This window comes from Palaemon carinicauda, chromosome 2 (assembly GCF_036898095.1).
Source record: "Palaemon carinicauda isolate YSFRI2023 chromosome 2, ASM3689809v2, whole genome shotgun sequence".
In the NCBI taxonomy this organism is placed as follows: Eukaryota; Metazoa; Arthropoda; class Malacostraca; order Decapoda; family Palaemonidae; genus Palaemon; species Palaemon carinicauda.
In genome coordinates, this window is record NC_090726.1 from 124,893,226 (window position 1) to 124,912,784 (window position 19,559).

At 27.7% G+C, this 19,559-nt stretch overlaps 1 protein-coding gene across 1 annotated transcript; it reads right to left on the reverse strand.

Annotated features, from left to right (window-relative positions):
* Window positions 1–9,401: 9,401 nt before the first annotated feature.
* On the reverse strand, window positions 9,402–19,435 carry LOC137619766 (DNA polymerase delta catalytic subunit-like). The gene is given in 4 exon segments (XM_068350073.1): window positions 9,402–11,575; window positions 11,578–12,348; window positions 12,351–12,450; window positions 19,394–19,435. Coding segments are annotated over 4 exon segments (3,087 nt in total).
* Between the last annotated feature and the right edge of the window lie 124 nt (window positions 19,436–19,559).

The window sequence follows — 19,559 nt, forward strand, 5'->3', positions numbered from 1 at the left end:
GATCTTCAGCGCAACATGATTTCCACGCGGGCGATTGGATATATGTGCCCCACGAAATAGAAAATCTTGATCAATTTCAAATAAGATATAAAAATTGTATTGGGACTTTATGTTTAAAGCCCATAGAAGGCACGGTAGAAATTATGGAAGAAAAATATTTTGTCAATGGCATTCAACTCTTATTAAACTACACACACTAGATAAAACCATACCAAAAAGTGTAATAGATTTAGAAAAGAAAATATTGGAATTTTACATAAAACAAAAACCCAAAGAAGAACATAACTATTCTATTAAACAGAGGATAAAAAAATAACCAAAAGAAGCACGAAGATAATATACCTTATGAAGATCGGTTTCATCAGCAAATACGTAAATTGGAAAATATTCTAACACATGCAAAATATAAAAATGAAATACAATTAGCCAAAGATATAATGATTACATCTGTTGTTAGAAATAAATATCAAGAAAAATCTTTTCGACTTAAGGGAAAGACCGACGTGGATTATCATTCAGATGTTAAAGTATTTCTTCAATTCTCTCTCAAAATATGGAACAAATAAAGAATATTAACGTAACACAGGACGAGTGCTGCCGCATTACAATGGGTTCTACAATAACTGATATTCAGGATGGAGATTTAAGAGAAATGATTGAAACATTTGATAAATTTTATTTTTTTAAATCATTTACTATTTTTGGAATTCCGGTATTTGCACCAACGAGAGATTCTGTATCTTTAAACCCCTGGTCATACTCTGTTAAAATATAGTAACATCGCCCTATAATATAATGAGTCAAATAGCATTAGAATCTTATGGTCCCGCACGCATGCAGGGGGATCATAAGAAGGTAAAAATTAAATATGACGACCAACGATTTGAATATAATGCCATTATTCCAATATTTTCTTCTAAACATGCCAAAATTATGCAACCAATTGTTAAAACTGAAATATACGCAATGTGCTCAACATTTGCGATTACAAAAAATCCGCATATTATTGATTTCGACATACATATAGCCTCTTTGGCTGTAGTTTGGATAAGAAGTTTATTCGAAATTCAAGCCTTTCCTATCCCAGAGCACGTAGGAAATCGTATGGAAAACATTGAGGCTACAGCAGAGTTGTATATGAATAACAGGAGATTTGTCGTTTATTGTAATGCGTTATTAAATAATACCACACAAGCATTAATGACTGAAAGCACTGAGATAATTCCTTGATATAACAAAACCATAAAATGCGAATCTCTTATTAAACCAGTATTTTTCTTCTTTATAAAAGCAAAATAATCTATAATTTCAAATAACGATATAATTGGTATAATGAAATTAATACTCATTGAACATATTGGACGTTGCATTACAACTGCAGATAGATCGTCAAATAAATATTACTGTAATTTCTATATAGAATCATTGGATGAGTTGATTACAGATTTGATTAAAAAGAAAACATCAAATCTTTAAAATGAATATAATTTTCAGAATATACTAGAAAAGTTTTATACTTTAGAAGAAGTTTCTAAGGCTGCTAAAAAAATTACGAACGAAAGTGGTGATTTATTGTACAACTTTGTACCAAAAGTATACATTGACAAAATTGAACAATTAAGAAATGTAGCATCTGCGGGTGATATCTCTTGGCAAACACTGAAATTTCTTTCGCGTTATATAGGACTAAATGAACTTGAAGTTGATGATTTATTCAGCGAATAGAATATTTTTATTTATACATGCCACGCCTTAAGACACACATCATCCCGTATTCGTATGCAGAGCCCAATAGAGGATTTTGATCAGAGCTATACATTTGTTTATGAAAACATTAAAAATAAACTATATAAAATAATTAGCGATCAGTTTCAATTGAATTTTACAAAAGCTATGGAGGAAGCGTGGATCAAGGCATATCTAAATGCACACACCGAAATAGTAGAACCAATGACGCGTCAACAAATTATATCCGAGGCACAAAAAAGGCGGATTGATGTTACAAATGATTCGTTTGTGACCGTTTATAATAATTTTCGAGAATCAGGATTACTTTCAAATGCTTGTCAAACTCGGGCTTGTCCCTATTATTTGGTCCCACGCAAAAATTACAATAATCATGCTAGTGTAGAAAGGAAAATGAGTAAAAATTTCCTTCATGGCTTACATAAAATATGTTATACATATCCAAATGATACCGGGGATGAAATTATGACAAAATTTAATTCACCAGAAATAACTATGGATAGTATGAATGCTGTACGATATTTACAGAAAAAATATCAATGCTTATCGCTGGAAAGTTTAAATTAACTTACTTTTGTTTGTTTATCAGGGGGTTGAATATATAAAACCACACCCCACAACACCCTAAAAAGCTAAATGTAATAATAACCCCACCCCAAATCTTGAATTTATTTTGATGACAATAATTACACATTAATCCATACATAAAAATGCAAACAATAATGGCAAATAAAGCTGTTAATTTTAATATATACAAATCATAATTTTTTCCTATAATTTTTTGCCTTAAATCTATACTTGTAATATCATAAGTAAGCTTTTCAATTTCTTCCTTAATCTTATTTGTGCTATTTTCTAAAATAGATTCTGGTGATATTGTATTTATTTTGTTTTTACTGTTGTCGTTTTGAAAGATTGTGAGCATTGTATCTGTTATTGATAAATCGTTATAATCTTGAATATTGATGTATTGCCCTAAACTGTTTACTTTTAATAAAGAAATATATTAAAAAAGGAGCGCCATTTCTTCATTCGGATCTATATCCGTTCTTCCAATGTCATTAAGATTTTCAGGAAATGTGGTATGAAAGTTGATTATACATATGTTATAGATAAATTCTGGTGTTATGAGGGGAGATATTATATTCCTTGAATATTTTTCTTTGTCTTGTTGTTGGTTGGTAATAGAAATATAAGAAAGTGGTGATAAAATTATCCCTTTTTCTTTTCATTGTTTGATGCTAATTGTTTTAAGATTTAATCTACATTTTCCTGGCGGTAAAGTTCTAAGTGTTTACGAGGTAATTCGCGATTATACCCACCCACATTATATTGTACGAGAAGAATTCCTGGAATGATTGTTAACACACCCAAAGACAAAAATGTATTAGCTGCTGAGCTTAACATTGTTAAGGATTTGATAGCTAATTGAATCCATACTTCTGAAATTATTGTTCTTAAAATAACAGCAGTTAAACGCATACCACATTCAATTAATCCTTTCATTCCAACTCCAATTGTGTTTATGTTTTTTTGTAGTAATCATAACATAATTCTTGGTATAATATTTTAAATGAAACGCTGATATAACGGGGGATGCAAGAATGCTTTCTTCGATCAAAATAGTCTCGTGCATTGAGCGTATTATTTCTAATGCAGCATTCCCAACATCTTCCCCCACCTTTGATGACATAATACCTTTATAATGGCCTACCATTAAACCACCCACATCTCTTCCGTTTTGGGGCTTTATGATGGTTACATTTTCGAGTCTTTTGATTATTTTATCTGCTCTGTTGGTAAAAAATCCCAGTTCAATCTTTTTTTGTTTGATCTTTTTTTCGGTGTAACCGGGGTTTAGGGAAAATTCGTTATCATTATCATCTGTTGTGGCAGATTTAATAATATATGTAATAGGTATTGTAGATAACTGAACTATATCTGAATCAGACAATTGATTCATAACTGCATCCCCAAATACGTATCCTAAAACTTTCCTATGCGCCGATTTTTCACAGGTATCCGTTTCAGCATTATAATCTTTACGAAATCTTTGACAATATTCTTGGTTATATTTTGTATTTTGATATTGCACATCCCACGACAAAGGTGGAGCATCCACCAATCCAGACATATCCCACACCTTGGCTGGATCATTGGCACGAAGCCTTAAATAACTTTCTTTAGTTAAAAAAGAAGAAGAGGGGGATGATAAATTAGAAGATAATAAATCCTTCTCTTTTTTATCTGTATTATCATCATTTATCATCCACCTTGATGATGGTAATATAGCAAATCTTTTTAGATTTGTCAATAGCATACCACAATAACATTTTTCAATACCACTACCATCAGGGTAATGTTTCTCTATGGAAAATGTTTTTAAAAATATTTCTGGTCTTTTATTAATAGCATCTAAAGAATTCTTGATTGTTTTAGTCAATTTAAAGTTTTCTGCGAGAAAATCATTAAATTCCTCGTAAATTTTATAGCAGGCTTCACTACATGTTGGTATATTGTCATTAATAATATACGATTCGAGAAATGGTTTTTTATAATCGTGTTTATAGCACTTGAGCATATTGCAGCCCAATGTAGTAAACTCTGCTACAAAATCAAAGGGATATTTTTCTCTAAATTCATCTGGAAAATTTAATGGTATTGGAGTAATATCTCCCCAAGGAACATTTTGAATAATTATATTTTTAAAATATTTGGCACCTTTACGAGACCTTAATTTTTCAAACATTTTACGCAAAAGAATTCTATCAGTGATTAATAAACCTTGTATGATATCATTATGCGTGGGTAATGGATATTCAAATGATGGAGGGGATGTTGGTGAATTATGGAACATTTTTTAATTACATTTATTATTTCTTATACACAAACAAAGGTTACGACAGAATAAGTATAAATAACCATTTACTTTTTATTCCACGAAAAAAAATTTAAAACTATTTTTCTTAATTTTCTTGTCCTTTTTGAAAATCATATAAAAATAAAACAGAAAATATTTCAAATTGTTGATGATATTTAAACTGGTTGTTTATTCCACTATCATATATCATTTATCTTATTCTTTCTTTATAAAAAATGATAATTGACCATAAAACGAGAACAAAAACAACGATAATAATAATACATTTGATTATACTCTTGGTAATTATTATTATTCTTCATATCATATTTTCAAATTTTACTAATAAAAATCAGATATCACTGCTTTATTTAGATAAAAACAATAGTCAACAAATATTACAAAAAGAAGATAAGGGAGTGAAAATATATAATGTATTACCATACACTGCAACAACAAACAAAATGCCTTATTGGAATATAGAAAATGAACATGAACACGAGAACGAAAAAGAAATTAATCCTCTTTTTTTCACTTGTTCTGAAAAAATATTTCAAAAAAATCATCATCATCACTTTTTCTTAATAATAATGAAGAATGTTTAGACATAAAATTTCCTATATATGATAAAACATCTCATAATTTATTATCATTTCCTAAAATTAATCAAAAATATTTATTACCCAATAGTAAAGAAATACTTTATCATAATAAATTTGGTGGATTCGGTTACTGTGGTTTTGGGAAATTATTATTTGATTTAAAAACTAGTAATAATTGGTCTTGTTTTTGTTATGCTCCAGAATATTTTGGAGGAGAAATGTGCGATGAACCTCAACAAAATATGATTAAGGAAAATAAATGTATTAAATTTGCACATAGAACTAATATTCTTAATGAAAATATATCATCCTTTAATCCTGTTATTGATGGTATCTGTACTCATTGTATTTCTCCAGAAACTCAAGTACCCGTTGTTAACGCAACATTCCCTTTGTGTAAAGAAATTAATAGTGAGGTAGAAGAAAATGAAATTATAGTAACAAAAAATGAAAATTATTTCAAAGATCCATGCAAATATGATACATTAAATCCTTATTTATATAACAGCCCAAACAATAAATATGTACCAGGATATGGTTTTGTTTGTGATTTTCATAATGACTTTGTTGAAGGGATATTAGAAAACAGCAAGAGCTCAAAAAAATAAGAAAAAGAAGAAGAAGAAGTGTCAAATGTATGCATTAAAATTGGAAAAAATAACACAACTTCATTTCATACAACAGCTATTGCATATTATACACTGAATAATAATTTTAAGCCCATACAAGTACATTCTTATAAAGAAATAGAAAGTCCATTTAATATTATTTTCCCCAATAAAAAAGAAATTTTAGTAAAACAACATTCTTTGAAAAAAGTAAACAATCATGATTGGTAAATAGAGTTATCAAACCATCAAGAGAATTTCCAATTCGTCATATACATCACCCATATAAAAAATGGCCGGTCGTTCATAAGAAATTTTTAGTTAATCAATATACCAAAAAAGAGTTAACCCATCAAATATCTGCCCTTAGATTAGCAACGGGAAGAGGATTTGAAACCAAACACTGGTATGAAACAACTAATAATCGTTTTTTGAATAATGCAGTACTTGGGCGTCCTATAGTTTATACATTTCATAATAACAACACACCCTGAACGGGAAAAGTCTTTTTAAATCCACTTGGAGCAGTTTATCGTCAATATTACGGAGCTACTATTTTATTAAAACCAGGAGAAATTGTAAAATTACAGTTAAGGGGTTATAAACAAGAACAGTATCCCGATAATTCTATTATCACCTTACCGCCCGATTATAAAACAGAAATGATGGATAAAAATCAAATTGTATACGTTCCTTCGATTTTTCTTACTTACAAAGTAGAAGATTAAGTAATTAATCAACTAACGCTTTTATACATTATTAAAAACCTGCAAAACAATATAATGGTATTAATTTAACAAGCAAACATAGATGTTTATAATCACTCTCCTTTTCTTATTTATAGCCAAGTTAATAATAAATTGTTAAATTGACACTTAAACACAATTACTTGAAAAATAATTTTATCTTGGTAACAATTATAGAAAATATATACTATATATATTATATTGAATATATATATATATATATATATATATATATATATATATATATATATATATATATATATATATATATATATGTATATATATATATATATATATATATATATATATATATATATATATATATATATATATATATACATATATATATATATATATATATATATATATATATATATACATATATATATATATATATATATATATATATATATATATATATATATATATATATATATATATATATATATGTATATATATATATATATATATATATATATATATATATATATATATATGTATATATATATATATATATATATATATATATATATATATATATATATATATATATATATATATAACCAATAATTTCTATTAATATCAATAATATTATTGTCGATAGCACTTATATAATGTATGAAATAAAAGAAATCCCTGGAAATTTGTTTATGTGTCCAAAAAATGTATCATTTGGACATTGTGTTTCCCGGGATTTTTACATGGGGGGTGGAATTGCTTTAGATTTTAAGAAAAAATTCGATAATGTTCAAAAACTTAAAAATCAAAATTGTAATGTGGGTAATGTAGCCATTTTACATGAAAATGAACGATTCATTTACTATTTAGTAACCAAGGAAAATTACTGGGAAAAACCTACATATATGAACTTGTCTCGTTCTTTATTGTCCATGAAAAATCACGCATTTAAAAATAATATATCTAAAATAACGATGCCCCGTATTGGGTGTGGAATAGACGGTTTAAGCTGGCCAAACGTTAAAATTATTTTTCGTGATATTTTTCAACTTACAGACGTTGAAATAAATGTTTATTATTTACAAGATACCGAATAAAAGCATTTGCTTTATTATTGTTATTCTGATATTACGAGAGGAATAAATGGAGGGGGGTGCATGATTAATTTATCATTTCTCTCTAATATTTTTTTGTTTTTTTCATATATATTAAAAAGATTTTAAAATAATCCACGTTATGATAAGCATAATAGTCATAAAGAATAAAACAATTTTATAATATTTCATATATAAAAAATATAAGACAAAAGTAGTCTTCTTGTCTTGATTATTAAATACGTATACTTCTTGTGGTTAATACAATTCTCATCATGCAGATTTTTATAAAAACCTTAACAGGTAAAACCACAACAATAGACACAAACCAGTCTGATACTATAAAAAATATAAAGCATAAAATTCAAGATAAAGAAGGCATTCCATCAGACCAACAACGCCTTATATTTGCAGGCAAACAATTAGAAGACAACCGGACACTTTCTGATTACAACATTCAAAAAGAAAGCACTTTACATCTCGTCTTAAGACTAAGGGGGGGGGGGGGGGGAAGCACCTCATAATAAAATAAAAGTTATTAAAACTTGATCCAAACAACATATTTTTGTACAAAATTTTCTCTATATTTCATTATCATCCCCCCATTTGGGTAAAATCATTTGCATATAATTTTGCTTTGATAGTGATTTATTTTTTTTCTTTATTAAATTTTTCTTTTAATAACTGGTACTCATATTCAGATAATTTTATCCCAATATTATCATTACCATAAGCTTGATTTTTATAATAATCTTTCTCTGTAAGAATATCATTAATTTTTTTTGACTCTTCATCTTCATTTTTGTTTTCATTTGTGATATCCATTACTTTTTTATGTAAACTGATTCTTTAATATTATTTTCTATTATTCTATGAATGCATGATTGAATAATGGAGGAAAGGTGTGAATTTTCATTAATATTTTTACACTCATTTGCAAAAATATGGGCAAAATCTTTTGGGGTAATTGATAAATTATCAACATCAATAAGATTTTGATTCAGCAATTCACCTTCTAGATAATCTCTTAATTTATTTTCCAATGTTTTTGTTTTTATTTTGCCTAATTTTTTCATGATACTCATTGGTAACTAATTCTATTTTAATGGTATATGTATATAAAAAAAGTTAAAGAATTCAGTATAATACTTTTATTCATTATTACTTATATACTTAATTGATTGATTATATAAAATATAAAACTACCAGAAAGACATTATTTTTTTTTTTATTTATTTACCAGAAGATCCAAATCCTTTATTGCCCCTACAAGATTCTATTTCCCATTTTTCTTTTTTGTTGCTTTCAACTAAACAGATATCAATTCCCGAAAAAAAAATTTATTTTGGCAATTCTATCCCAAATATTTATTTCAAAAGAATTATTTGGATGAGAATTATGCAACACCCTTTTATAGGTCCAGTATAATTCGAATCTATCATTCCTGCAACAGCATCTACATAATTATTCAAAGCTATACCAGACCTAGATTTAATCTCTCCGTGTATTTTGGAATGAAATTTCATACATATACCAGTATCAATGGCAATTCGTTGACCGACAGGAATATTTTCGTTTTGAGCACTATATAAGTCATAACAAGCCGCCCCCGTTCATCCTTTAGTAGGACATTTAGCATTGTCTGAAATTAACTTAACGCTGACTTTTAGAGTATTTTCCTCCATTATAATTATTTCTTCTAGGTGTGTAGTAATATGACTATATAATACCAAGAGCATTACCATTTATATGAAATATTTTTGGGCGACAATAATAATATTTATAACCTATTGTGGCAAGCCAAAACGATTGATAATTTTTTTTTGACCAAGAAAATCTATTTCTGTCTTTTTACGCATATAAAAAATAGGACAGTCACGATTACTGCATATAATTTCTTTAATTAATGATCCTTGACACCTTTGACATTCAGTCCAAAATTGATTGAATTTTTTTTCGTGTGTAGCTAATTTTTCTATGTGGTGTGTATACAAATCTGTTTCGTGTACTTTACAATTATTACATAGAGCGTTATATTCTACATCATCAGGTACTATTTTTCTTTTTAATAAAGGAATTTTACAATTTATAAAAGTTGGATGTATTTGAAAAAATTGACTTAATGGTCCTACCTTACTTATTGGTAAACTCTTTTTTTGTGTATGCTCTCCTATTAATATATAAGATTCAGTTTTATCACCGATTATAGGTTCAAATATTCTAATAAGCGGCTTACTTAATTGATGTTTTAAATAATAATCATAATCTAATGGAATATCATTTTCTAATACATATATTGGATCTTCGGCCCTTTCATAAATAGTACTTTTTTTTAATCCACATATAATAACGTATGGAATTCTATCGCCAAGTTTTGGAGCACTACCGGCATCTCTTTTTCTTAAGTTGATGGCTAGTTCATTGTGAATTTGCTTTCCTTTATATTCCTCTACTTTTTTTGTTAATTCCTTTGTAATAACTAATTGAGAAATGTCAATCTCGTTACAAAGTAATTTTGATATGGTTTGTTTGACAAAAGTAAGGGCTTTTATTGGGTTTCTATCAATTAGATTTTTTTTCAGATAAGTATTTATGACCTTAGCCACGAGTGGGCAATTGTCTCTACGAATTGTTTCTAGCCCTTTGCAATCTATTTTATCATAAGTATTAGCATTTGTATAATAAAGACCAGCATATCTTTTTTTATTAATAAGCAAGTAAGGGAAATATATTTTTTCAAAATCAAGTTTGATTGGCTTGATAAAAGACTGAGTCACATGATTCGCCGTCTCCTTGCCCAAATTTATGGCCTCTTCTAAAGTTTCAACTCCAAAATTAATCATAACAGAATCGGTATCACCATATATAACTATAGCATTGTTATATTTTTCTTCAATCTTGTTTTTAGTAAGAGAAATCATCGTTCTTCCAAACGCCGTAACACTTTGTGATATATCTAAACACGGCAATTTACCAATTTGTGTGCCCGTAAAACCATAAACAGAATTAGCCAATATTTTATATGCCAGTTGTCTACCATCAAAGACTTTCTTTTTCCATGGATCTTTTTCGTTTTTTAATGCAATTTTTGCCTTCTTACGAGCAATTAAAAAGGATTCTAAAATTTCTGGAATTAATCCCTTACGTTTATGACATTTTACAAAATAATTATTAGAAGGTGTAATGATATAATCATCAGTTTCCAGAGTCATTTGATTAATATATCTTTTATCAATAAAGGTTGTATAACACAGATTATGTGCTATCATTATCGATGGATATAATGATACAAAGTCTAAAGTAACGATTGGAACGTTATTATATCCTCTTTTTGGTTCAATAACTGTAGCTCCTTCATATTCAAAACTCTCCTTTTTAACAAACACCGGTAATACTAAATTCTGTTCTTTAGCTTTTCTTAGTATTTGGTAAAAAATTTTAATCTGTTGTCCTCTATTTATAACATATGATAAAGGAATGCCCGTTAAGCGTGCCATTTTTATATAATTGACTACGCACATCAATTTATTCAATAATTTTAAAGGAAGAATAGAATCTTTTAAACAATATTCTGCCAGTCTTTTTCTAGTCTGATCATTACCATTTTGTAATTCAGAAATTATAGAATGATGAACATCTTTTTGTTCGTTAAGAAAATGATAAGATACAGAATTTAAAGAATATGACCGAAGTTTGTGTTCTTTTAGTATTATTGTTAAAAGTTCCATTAAACACCGTCCATCTATGTTAATGATTTTGCTATTTCTTTTTCCTATTTGTTTGTTCTGGGTTATGGTATCTAATATTGTAGATTTTATTCCTTTTACCCTTCCTAGATGAGCAAATACTGGCAAGTTTAAATGCTTAGCACGATTAAGTAAATATGGTAAATCAAAATTATTAATATTATATCCAGTAATGATATCGGGGTCAATAAACAATAGGAATTTTGACCAATTTTTAACATTTCTTTTTCTTCTTGAAATGAAAAAATTTTAGAGCCCACAATGGGGGCACAACTATTCAAAGTAAAAACAACACTTATGAATGGCTCATTCTCTCTGTGCCGCGTAATAACATTTCCAATTTGTATGACCGGATCTATTTCGGGTTCTGGAAATATTCCCCGTCTTCCCCCACACTCAATATCAAAAGATAATATTCTGAGTGGGGCAATAGACGCCCATTCTCCTTCGGGTTCATAAATAATTATTTTTTCCCACTCAAAAACGTTAACCTCTAATTGACAAGTAGTATTTTTAAAATTTGTCTCATTATTTTTTATTTCCCACTCACCAATAGGTAACTCGATCCAACAACAACCAGGCATCTGAGCATCTGTCATAAATCTAAGTGTGAAATCAACATTTGATTCGTAAACCCGAAAGTGAGTGGGATGTTTATCTATCACTAACCCATTTTCAAGAATAATCTTAGCTATAGATATTAATTTTGGTAAAGCCACAGTAATTTTAAAAAAACACAATGATGACGATGATTTTTTTTCTTGATATCCATATATACTTTGTTTAAACACCCTATTTACACTTAATACATATTCCTTTAGTTTAATTTGATCTTTTGTTTCATTCAAGTAGATTTTTCGATTTAGAGCTCTTTTTATTTGGTCTGAATACGAAACTTGTTTTTGTGAATCTAATAAATTGACAGAAGCATATATATAAGGAAAAAATCCAAATACATTACAACAAATAGTATTCCCTATATCATTAATCCAAATAATCTTATTATGGGTACCTGCTGCTGCTGCATATTATAACCACCACATTCCTTTTTTCTTACCGGATAACCAATATAATAATCAATATCCATCTGCTGAAAACACAATTTATTTGTATTGGGAGTTGATAATGGTGCTGCTGGCCTATTTCATTCTTGGGGGAACCTATTTTTATTATCACCATTTTCAAAAAATTGCCACAATTTGCTTATTTTACAACTCATTTTAAATTATATCTTAGGAAAAACTATTAAACGTAATACCAATTTCATGTAAAGCCATATATATATATATATATATACATATATATATATATATATATATATATATATATATATATATATATATATATATATATATATATATATATATATATATATATATCTTAATTTACCAGGAAAATAAATTTAAATTAAATTTGTAAATTGGGTACCTTTTTTTGTTATACTAAAAAATGGCAATATATTATACATTCCTTTGGTTAGGTTAGGTTAGGTTAGGTTAGGTTAGGTTGGGAAGGCTAGGTTAGGTTAAGAAGGTCAGGTTAGGTTTGGTTAGGTTATGCATCAGAAAAAAATAGCTTTTTCTTGTTTTTTTTATCGGGAGAGGGGTGTATTTCTTTGCTTGTCCTGCTCTTATGCCTTAAGTAATATAATATTTAGATGTTTTAGGCTATCAAGTGACATAATACCTACAAAAACACAGAAGGTTTGGTCCCTAAACCGAGATTTCAATTTTTGGTGAATATTTATTTCTAGGTTCGCTCCATCATCGGCTTGGGTTATTGCTTGTTTTTTTCTTGCTGTGTGCTTATTTACTGTTCGATTTTGATAAAACTTTGTGTGCATGTTCCGGGTGGATAAACAAATTCAAGACAGTAGTTTCTCACCGGTCACCAAATAATATTTCTGATTTTCACATTTTTTTTCATAAAATCCTTTATTTTCCCTGTAGGATGATAAAACTTACAGAGGATATGCCGTATTATAGTGCTAATAATGCCTGAAAATTTCATTAGCGTATCTTGATTAGTGTATTTTTGGGAAATATCTTTTACGATTGGCACCCCTTGAAAGTGGATCGTACCCTTAATAAAAAATGTTTACAAGAAGAACAAAACAAAGATGATTATGATAGTATTACCTATTATATGGTAAAACCTAAAGACTTGGCCTCACAGATGACATCTAATATAAAAAGACATGGCCATAAATTTGAAAGAATTATTATCTATTGTATAACTGATGTGATAAATTTGAAAGAATACGCTATTTTTCCTGAAGTTGAATCATCTGGTGATTATTTCATGATGAGTGTTCATAGATTTATTAACATATTTTTAAAAGAAATTGATAAAGAAGATATTTACCGAGACGTAAAAAATATAATTGGTGTTTTCATTACCACAAAAGAAATTTATGAAAAGGGTGATATACCTCCTCCTTATAATGCGGTCAATTTAGACGATGAAAAAGACGAATTAAAAAATGAGTTTGAACGTGGATCGTTCGGGTCGTGTTCCGAGATTACAATTTACCAATATTTGTTAAAAAAAGCATCCAATGGGGATAGAAGAATTGAGTGGTTTGAAAGAGTTGAAAAGGTTGATAATATAGAATAGAAATGATTTTGTTGGACGGGTGGATCACAAAGTTATACCTTATATTGATAATCAAATGTTTGATGTAAAAAAAGTATTTCTTAAAAAATAATCCTTTCGGTATATATTTCATGATTTTCATTAAAACATAATAAAACATTATCATTATCGATATCATTAATATCATCATTAGCACGTGTAAAGATTAAATTAAAAAAATTAATACACCCGAATGATAGCAACATATTAAATTGAATATTAATATTATTTATTATTTCATCTATTAAATTTGCGTTAAAAGAACATTTTGCATAAGAAATGTTAGAATAAGTATCCGAATTTAGACGACTTAACTCAAATAGCCTCTGCCTGTGTTGTTCGGTTACAGAATATTCAGAATGAGAATTATTGGAAATGATAAAGGACAGGAAAAAAGTTTCGAATTAGTATTATTTTCTTGTTGTTTTCTAAAAACTTCTAAAAGGGATACAAATAACATATAATCATCTAACCACGTTTTAGGATCTAAAAAAACTATAACAAGGAAATTATTAATATAGTCACAATTCAGGTATTTTTCCAAGTTGTATAATTCGTCTTCTAGAAATAATTGTTTATTGTTTTTTTAGAAATTTTCATATATAAACCAAGATTTTCATCTATGTCCTTTAAAATCTTTCTTTTCTTTATTACTTTTTGGTTATTTATTATTATTATCAATGTTTTTTTGTTTTTATAAGAAGAATTATTATTATTTCGGGGTGTGGTATGAAAATAATGATTATATGTTGTAGTGTTGATATTGTTATTGTTATTTTTTGGATAACAATAACAACAAAAGGAAAACATTTTTTCAATATTAAAAAAAACAAAGTATGATTATTTCTGAAATATTATTGTGGGTTATATTTATAATCTATGTAGGATTTTTCTGTAATTTATTACAAAAACACTTATTTAAAAACATTTTTGATGAATTATATCCTCCTATTGGTTTTTATTTTGCATCGCCTATATCAAATCAATATTCTGATCATTCATATTATAATGTATCGGTGTTTGCTGATGAAAAGGAATTTACTCTTGATTTCATGATTCATATTATGCCACAAAATTTGTATTTCTTTTTGAATGATAATAAATTAATTTATCACCCCAAAGAAGAAGAGTTATCTGAAATGTGTGATCATGAATTTCGAAAAGCCTTTCTCATTTTATTAGACAAAAAGGACGATGATTCAACCAATGTCATATATACTCAAAATATATGTCACAGAAAATTAGATTACTTAAAAAATTTATACAAAAACAAAATTTTTTACAAAGCATTTGATAAACTACAGAATCCAGAAACGATAATAAATTTAATTTTGAATTTGATAGACAAGGGAAAAAGTTTCAGAAAAATTCTTAAACATGCCAACAGATAACTATTCATGAGAAAAAGAAGCAAAATTGTTAACTGAGCCGAAATATTCACCTTCACATGATATGTCAAAAATAATAACCGAAAATGGAGAAACTTTTATGCAATTAGATTCTATGTACGAGTATTATGACTACAACAGTGGAACGAAAAAAACAAATTGTTGATTTTGAAAAGGACGTCGAAATCATAAATTATTCTAATATTAAAATTGCCGACATTAATCATAATTTAAGGAGCAAACTACCGATTTCACCTTGTTTATTAAAATCATATTCAGGGAAAATAGTAGTTTTCATTCCTTATTGTGAATTAATTGATATTAGTCAAATTCAATTTGGAATATAATTCTAAAAATTTGATGGTAGATATAACACAATTTCCGTTTTTATTTTTAGGTAAAATACAATTGTTGGAGAAACATATATACAAGTGGTTTTTCTCGTATAATTTTCCTGATTTTGAACGAGAAGTCTTAAAATGTTCATGAAAAGGATAATATAAATTTTGTAGTATCATTATTAATATTATTATTATCATTTTTCGTGTTGCTGTGCATATGTAAAATATTTTTGCATTTCTGGGTAGCCATCAAAAAATAATTTGTTTTGTTGTTCTTGCAATGATTATTTTCTTATTATTATTATTATTATTATTATTATTATTATTTCTTGGAAACTGTTTTATTTTAAGTATATAGAATTTTTCATCGTTGACATATATTTCTTCTATTGAATAATTTCCCATTATTATGATGATGATGATGATGATGATGATGATGATGATGACGACGAAGAAGAAGAGTATAATAAGTATTCATTCTAATTTGCAAAACCCTTTATACTTAATCCTCAAATAACTTTTAATAACTTTTTTAAAATTTTCTGATAAATTTGAAATTATTTTATCATATTTTATATTTTCCAAATCAATGTGGGTTTTATTTGTTAGAGTATTAACAATTTTGTACTGAAAGAACTCTATTTCTTCAGGATGATATATCAATTCACCACTCATGGCTATTGATATATAAATTGAATCTTTGGTGTCTGATATATTGTATGTTGATAAAGCGAAGGGCATAAAAACACTTGGATTGATTATTATATATAAATTTATAAGATTATTGGCGTCATCATAATCTAATATAAAATAATAATAACGTGGGGAATTATTATCCTTGTTTTCTTGGTTGATTCTCAGTTGTCCTATTATATCGAATTGTTTACCTTCTTTGTGATTGAAATATATTGTATTTATATTATTCGAAGAAAGACTATTTATTATATCTTTTTTCTTATTGTTTAATAAACTTTTCTCTTCTTCTATTATGAGGATATTTTTTTCGTTTTGATTCATAAATTCATTTATTTTATTAACAACACCTATATCTAGTCTCGTTGGGGAATAAAATATCTCGTCAATATACGCTGACATTTTTTGAATTTAATTAAAAAATGGCAGAAAAATCATATGTATGCGAATTCAATAGAACACCACATCATATTACTAATCGTTTCAAAAAAATATTTGAAGAAGAAACCTTCAATACAGTAATATTAAGTATAAACAGATTTTACATATGTCCTATAAATACACCAAAAGATATGTTAGAAAACAAAAACTAAGAGGATTTTTTAAATTATGGTAATATTAACAAAATCTATTATATATTAGAGGAAAATGAACGAGACACGAGTATTATAACTGTCATGTTTAAAACCGACCAATATTTTATAAATTTATATTTAGTATATAATAACAACATCATTGATTATAAAAGAAGTTATATAATCATGGGGCATGACCCTTCCTTAAATATATCTCTAATGATTCCTTCCCTTCTCTCAAAAAATGATCATTGGAAAAGGTTATTTTATAGTGTTTTTTTGGAGGATGGGATTCATATAATGTCTCCTTATTTATTCCAAGAATTTTTCAAAAAATATACAAATAAAGTAAATAAGAATATACTGCTTTTTAATATAAGAAATACAAGAGAAATAATGAAAAAGTTATATTCTGACATAGTACCTTTTCAATACATCCATTATTTTTATCACCTGGTTTGTCACGCAGAAATGGAATATATTTTACGAAAAGATGAACCAGAAGAAGATGACCCATAAATTAATATTGTTAATAATACTCATGGTAGAAACTGAAACCAGAAAATGTTTTTATATATATTATATATATAAAGTGGATGCATAAAACACTTGAGTTAGTTGGCCAACTATTTTAATAATCAACCAAAAAAGAAAATATGTCAAATAAAACTCAATTATATGGATTATGGGATTCGCGTTTGTACACATCAATGGAATACCATCGTCTTGTTATATATTCAAAATTTTGTGATAATATTATGAACGCTTCAAATGGATGTTCTGAATGTATCAAAAATTTGTGTTCAGTACAAATTTCCTCTCTTATTGAACAAATTGCAACGTGGGCAGTAACTGATGGGGGTAAATTTACAAATGGGGAACAATATCTAGAATAAATAGACACCAACACGAAAGATACAGAAGGAAAACCAATATTTCTGTTATTTATTTTTATAGCTAAAATCATGCCATATGAAATGGTAAATATATTCATGACCGCAGTAATTGATCATTTTTGTCAACAAATTGGTAAAGAACAAATAGATACAAATTCCTTAAACCAAAAATATTAATTTTCAGATATTATTTAATACATTTTCCCCTTTGATTATTGCTAAAACATTAGACAACCTTTCTCATTGTTATCAAGGTTTATTATACAATTATTTTTTTAAACATTCATGGGAGGTTAGGTTCCGTATAAACAAACTTAACATAACAGAATGGTATATTAATCCCTATCGCGTATTTTATGATGTCAATTTATGTTATGAGCTAATAGAGCGATTAATGTATAAAATACGTAAATTAAAATCACCCACTATTATCGAATGTTTTGAGCCAATTTTAAATCCAATAGCATTTTGTTTAGAATGGATGATTGATGGATTTTTTCATGTCATAGGGCCTTGTATTTTAGCTGGAACTCGTGATTGTAATTTTTTGAAAGTAAATGGGGCATTAATGCATGGCTTTATAAATGTTATTACACACATAGATATTGATCCAAAAACAAAGACACCGTTTTTAGCCTTTTTGGGACATTTATCAGATGCAAACTTTGAGCAGGTTATTACTAACTGGTTACCAATATTTTCCCAAACAAATCAAAATAATTTTGATCATTGCTCTGCTCTGTTAGAAATGTTGGTTGAAAATGTTATTCATGAAGGAGATTTGGCACCTCTTATTTGTGAAAATAAAGAAGATATATTTGATAGTTTTGAATATTTTTCTGAAAATAAGTGGTTGGGTATGTATTTAAATTCGAACAAAATGTCAACCGCCACCCTTGAAATGGCTAAGGTGGCCATATGGAACGAGCATTGGAGATTATTCAGCCACGTATTAGAAGATGGGAATTTTAGTCCAGGAATTATAAAACATTTAGCAGTATTTTCTAGTAATAAAATTATTGGAATTGAGAAACTATTGAATAAATATCATACGTGGTTACCAAAAACGCCAGTGATACCGGAAGGATTAACTTTATTGCAATATTGTATTAAAAATGAGGTTAGTAATTTTTATCAAATAATAAAACTAAGTCATATAAAAAATAATTTGAATGTTCCTGGTTTAGATGGCTTAACTCCCATTATGACTGCCTGTTGTGTAAAAAAAACTAATTATTTTCAACTTTTATTAAAAGCTGGGGCCTCTTGTTTTCTAAAATCTTCCACATTAAATCAAACAATATTTCATAGAATTGCTACAGCAAAGGGTAATAGAAAGTTACTATTAATATTGAAAGATTGGCAAAATAGAAATCTGCTGATGTTGCTTCCAGATATAGAAATTCGACAACGCGATGGAAATTTGACGGCACTACAACTAGCATTACTCTTAAAACGAAACGATGTTGCCAGACTTTTAATGTCTTTGTTTCATAGCTCACCTACGAGTTTATTTTGTAATTCCAGCATGTTTGATACGGCCGACATGATGTTTCTTTATAATAATGCTACAGGATTACAAATAATCAAATCAGTATCATCATCGTTCATTCCCAATTTAACACGAATATATGGTTCATATTTGGATGGGACAATAGAGCGCCCAACCAAT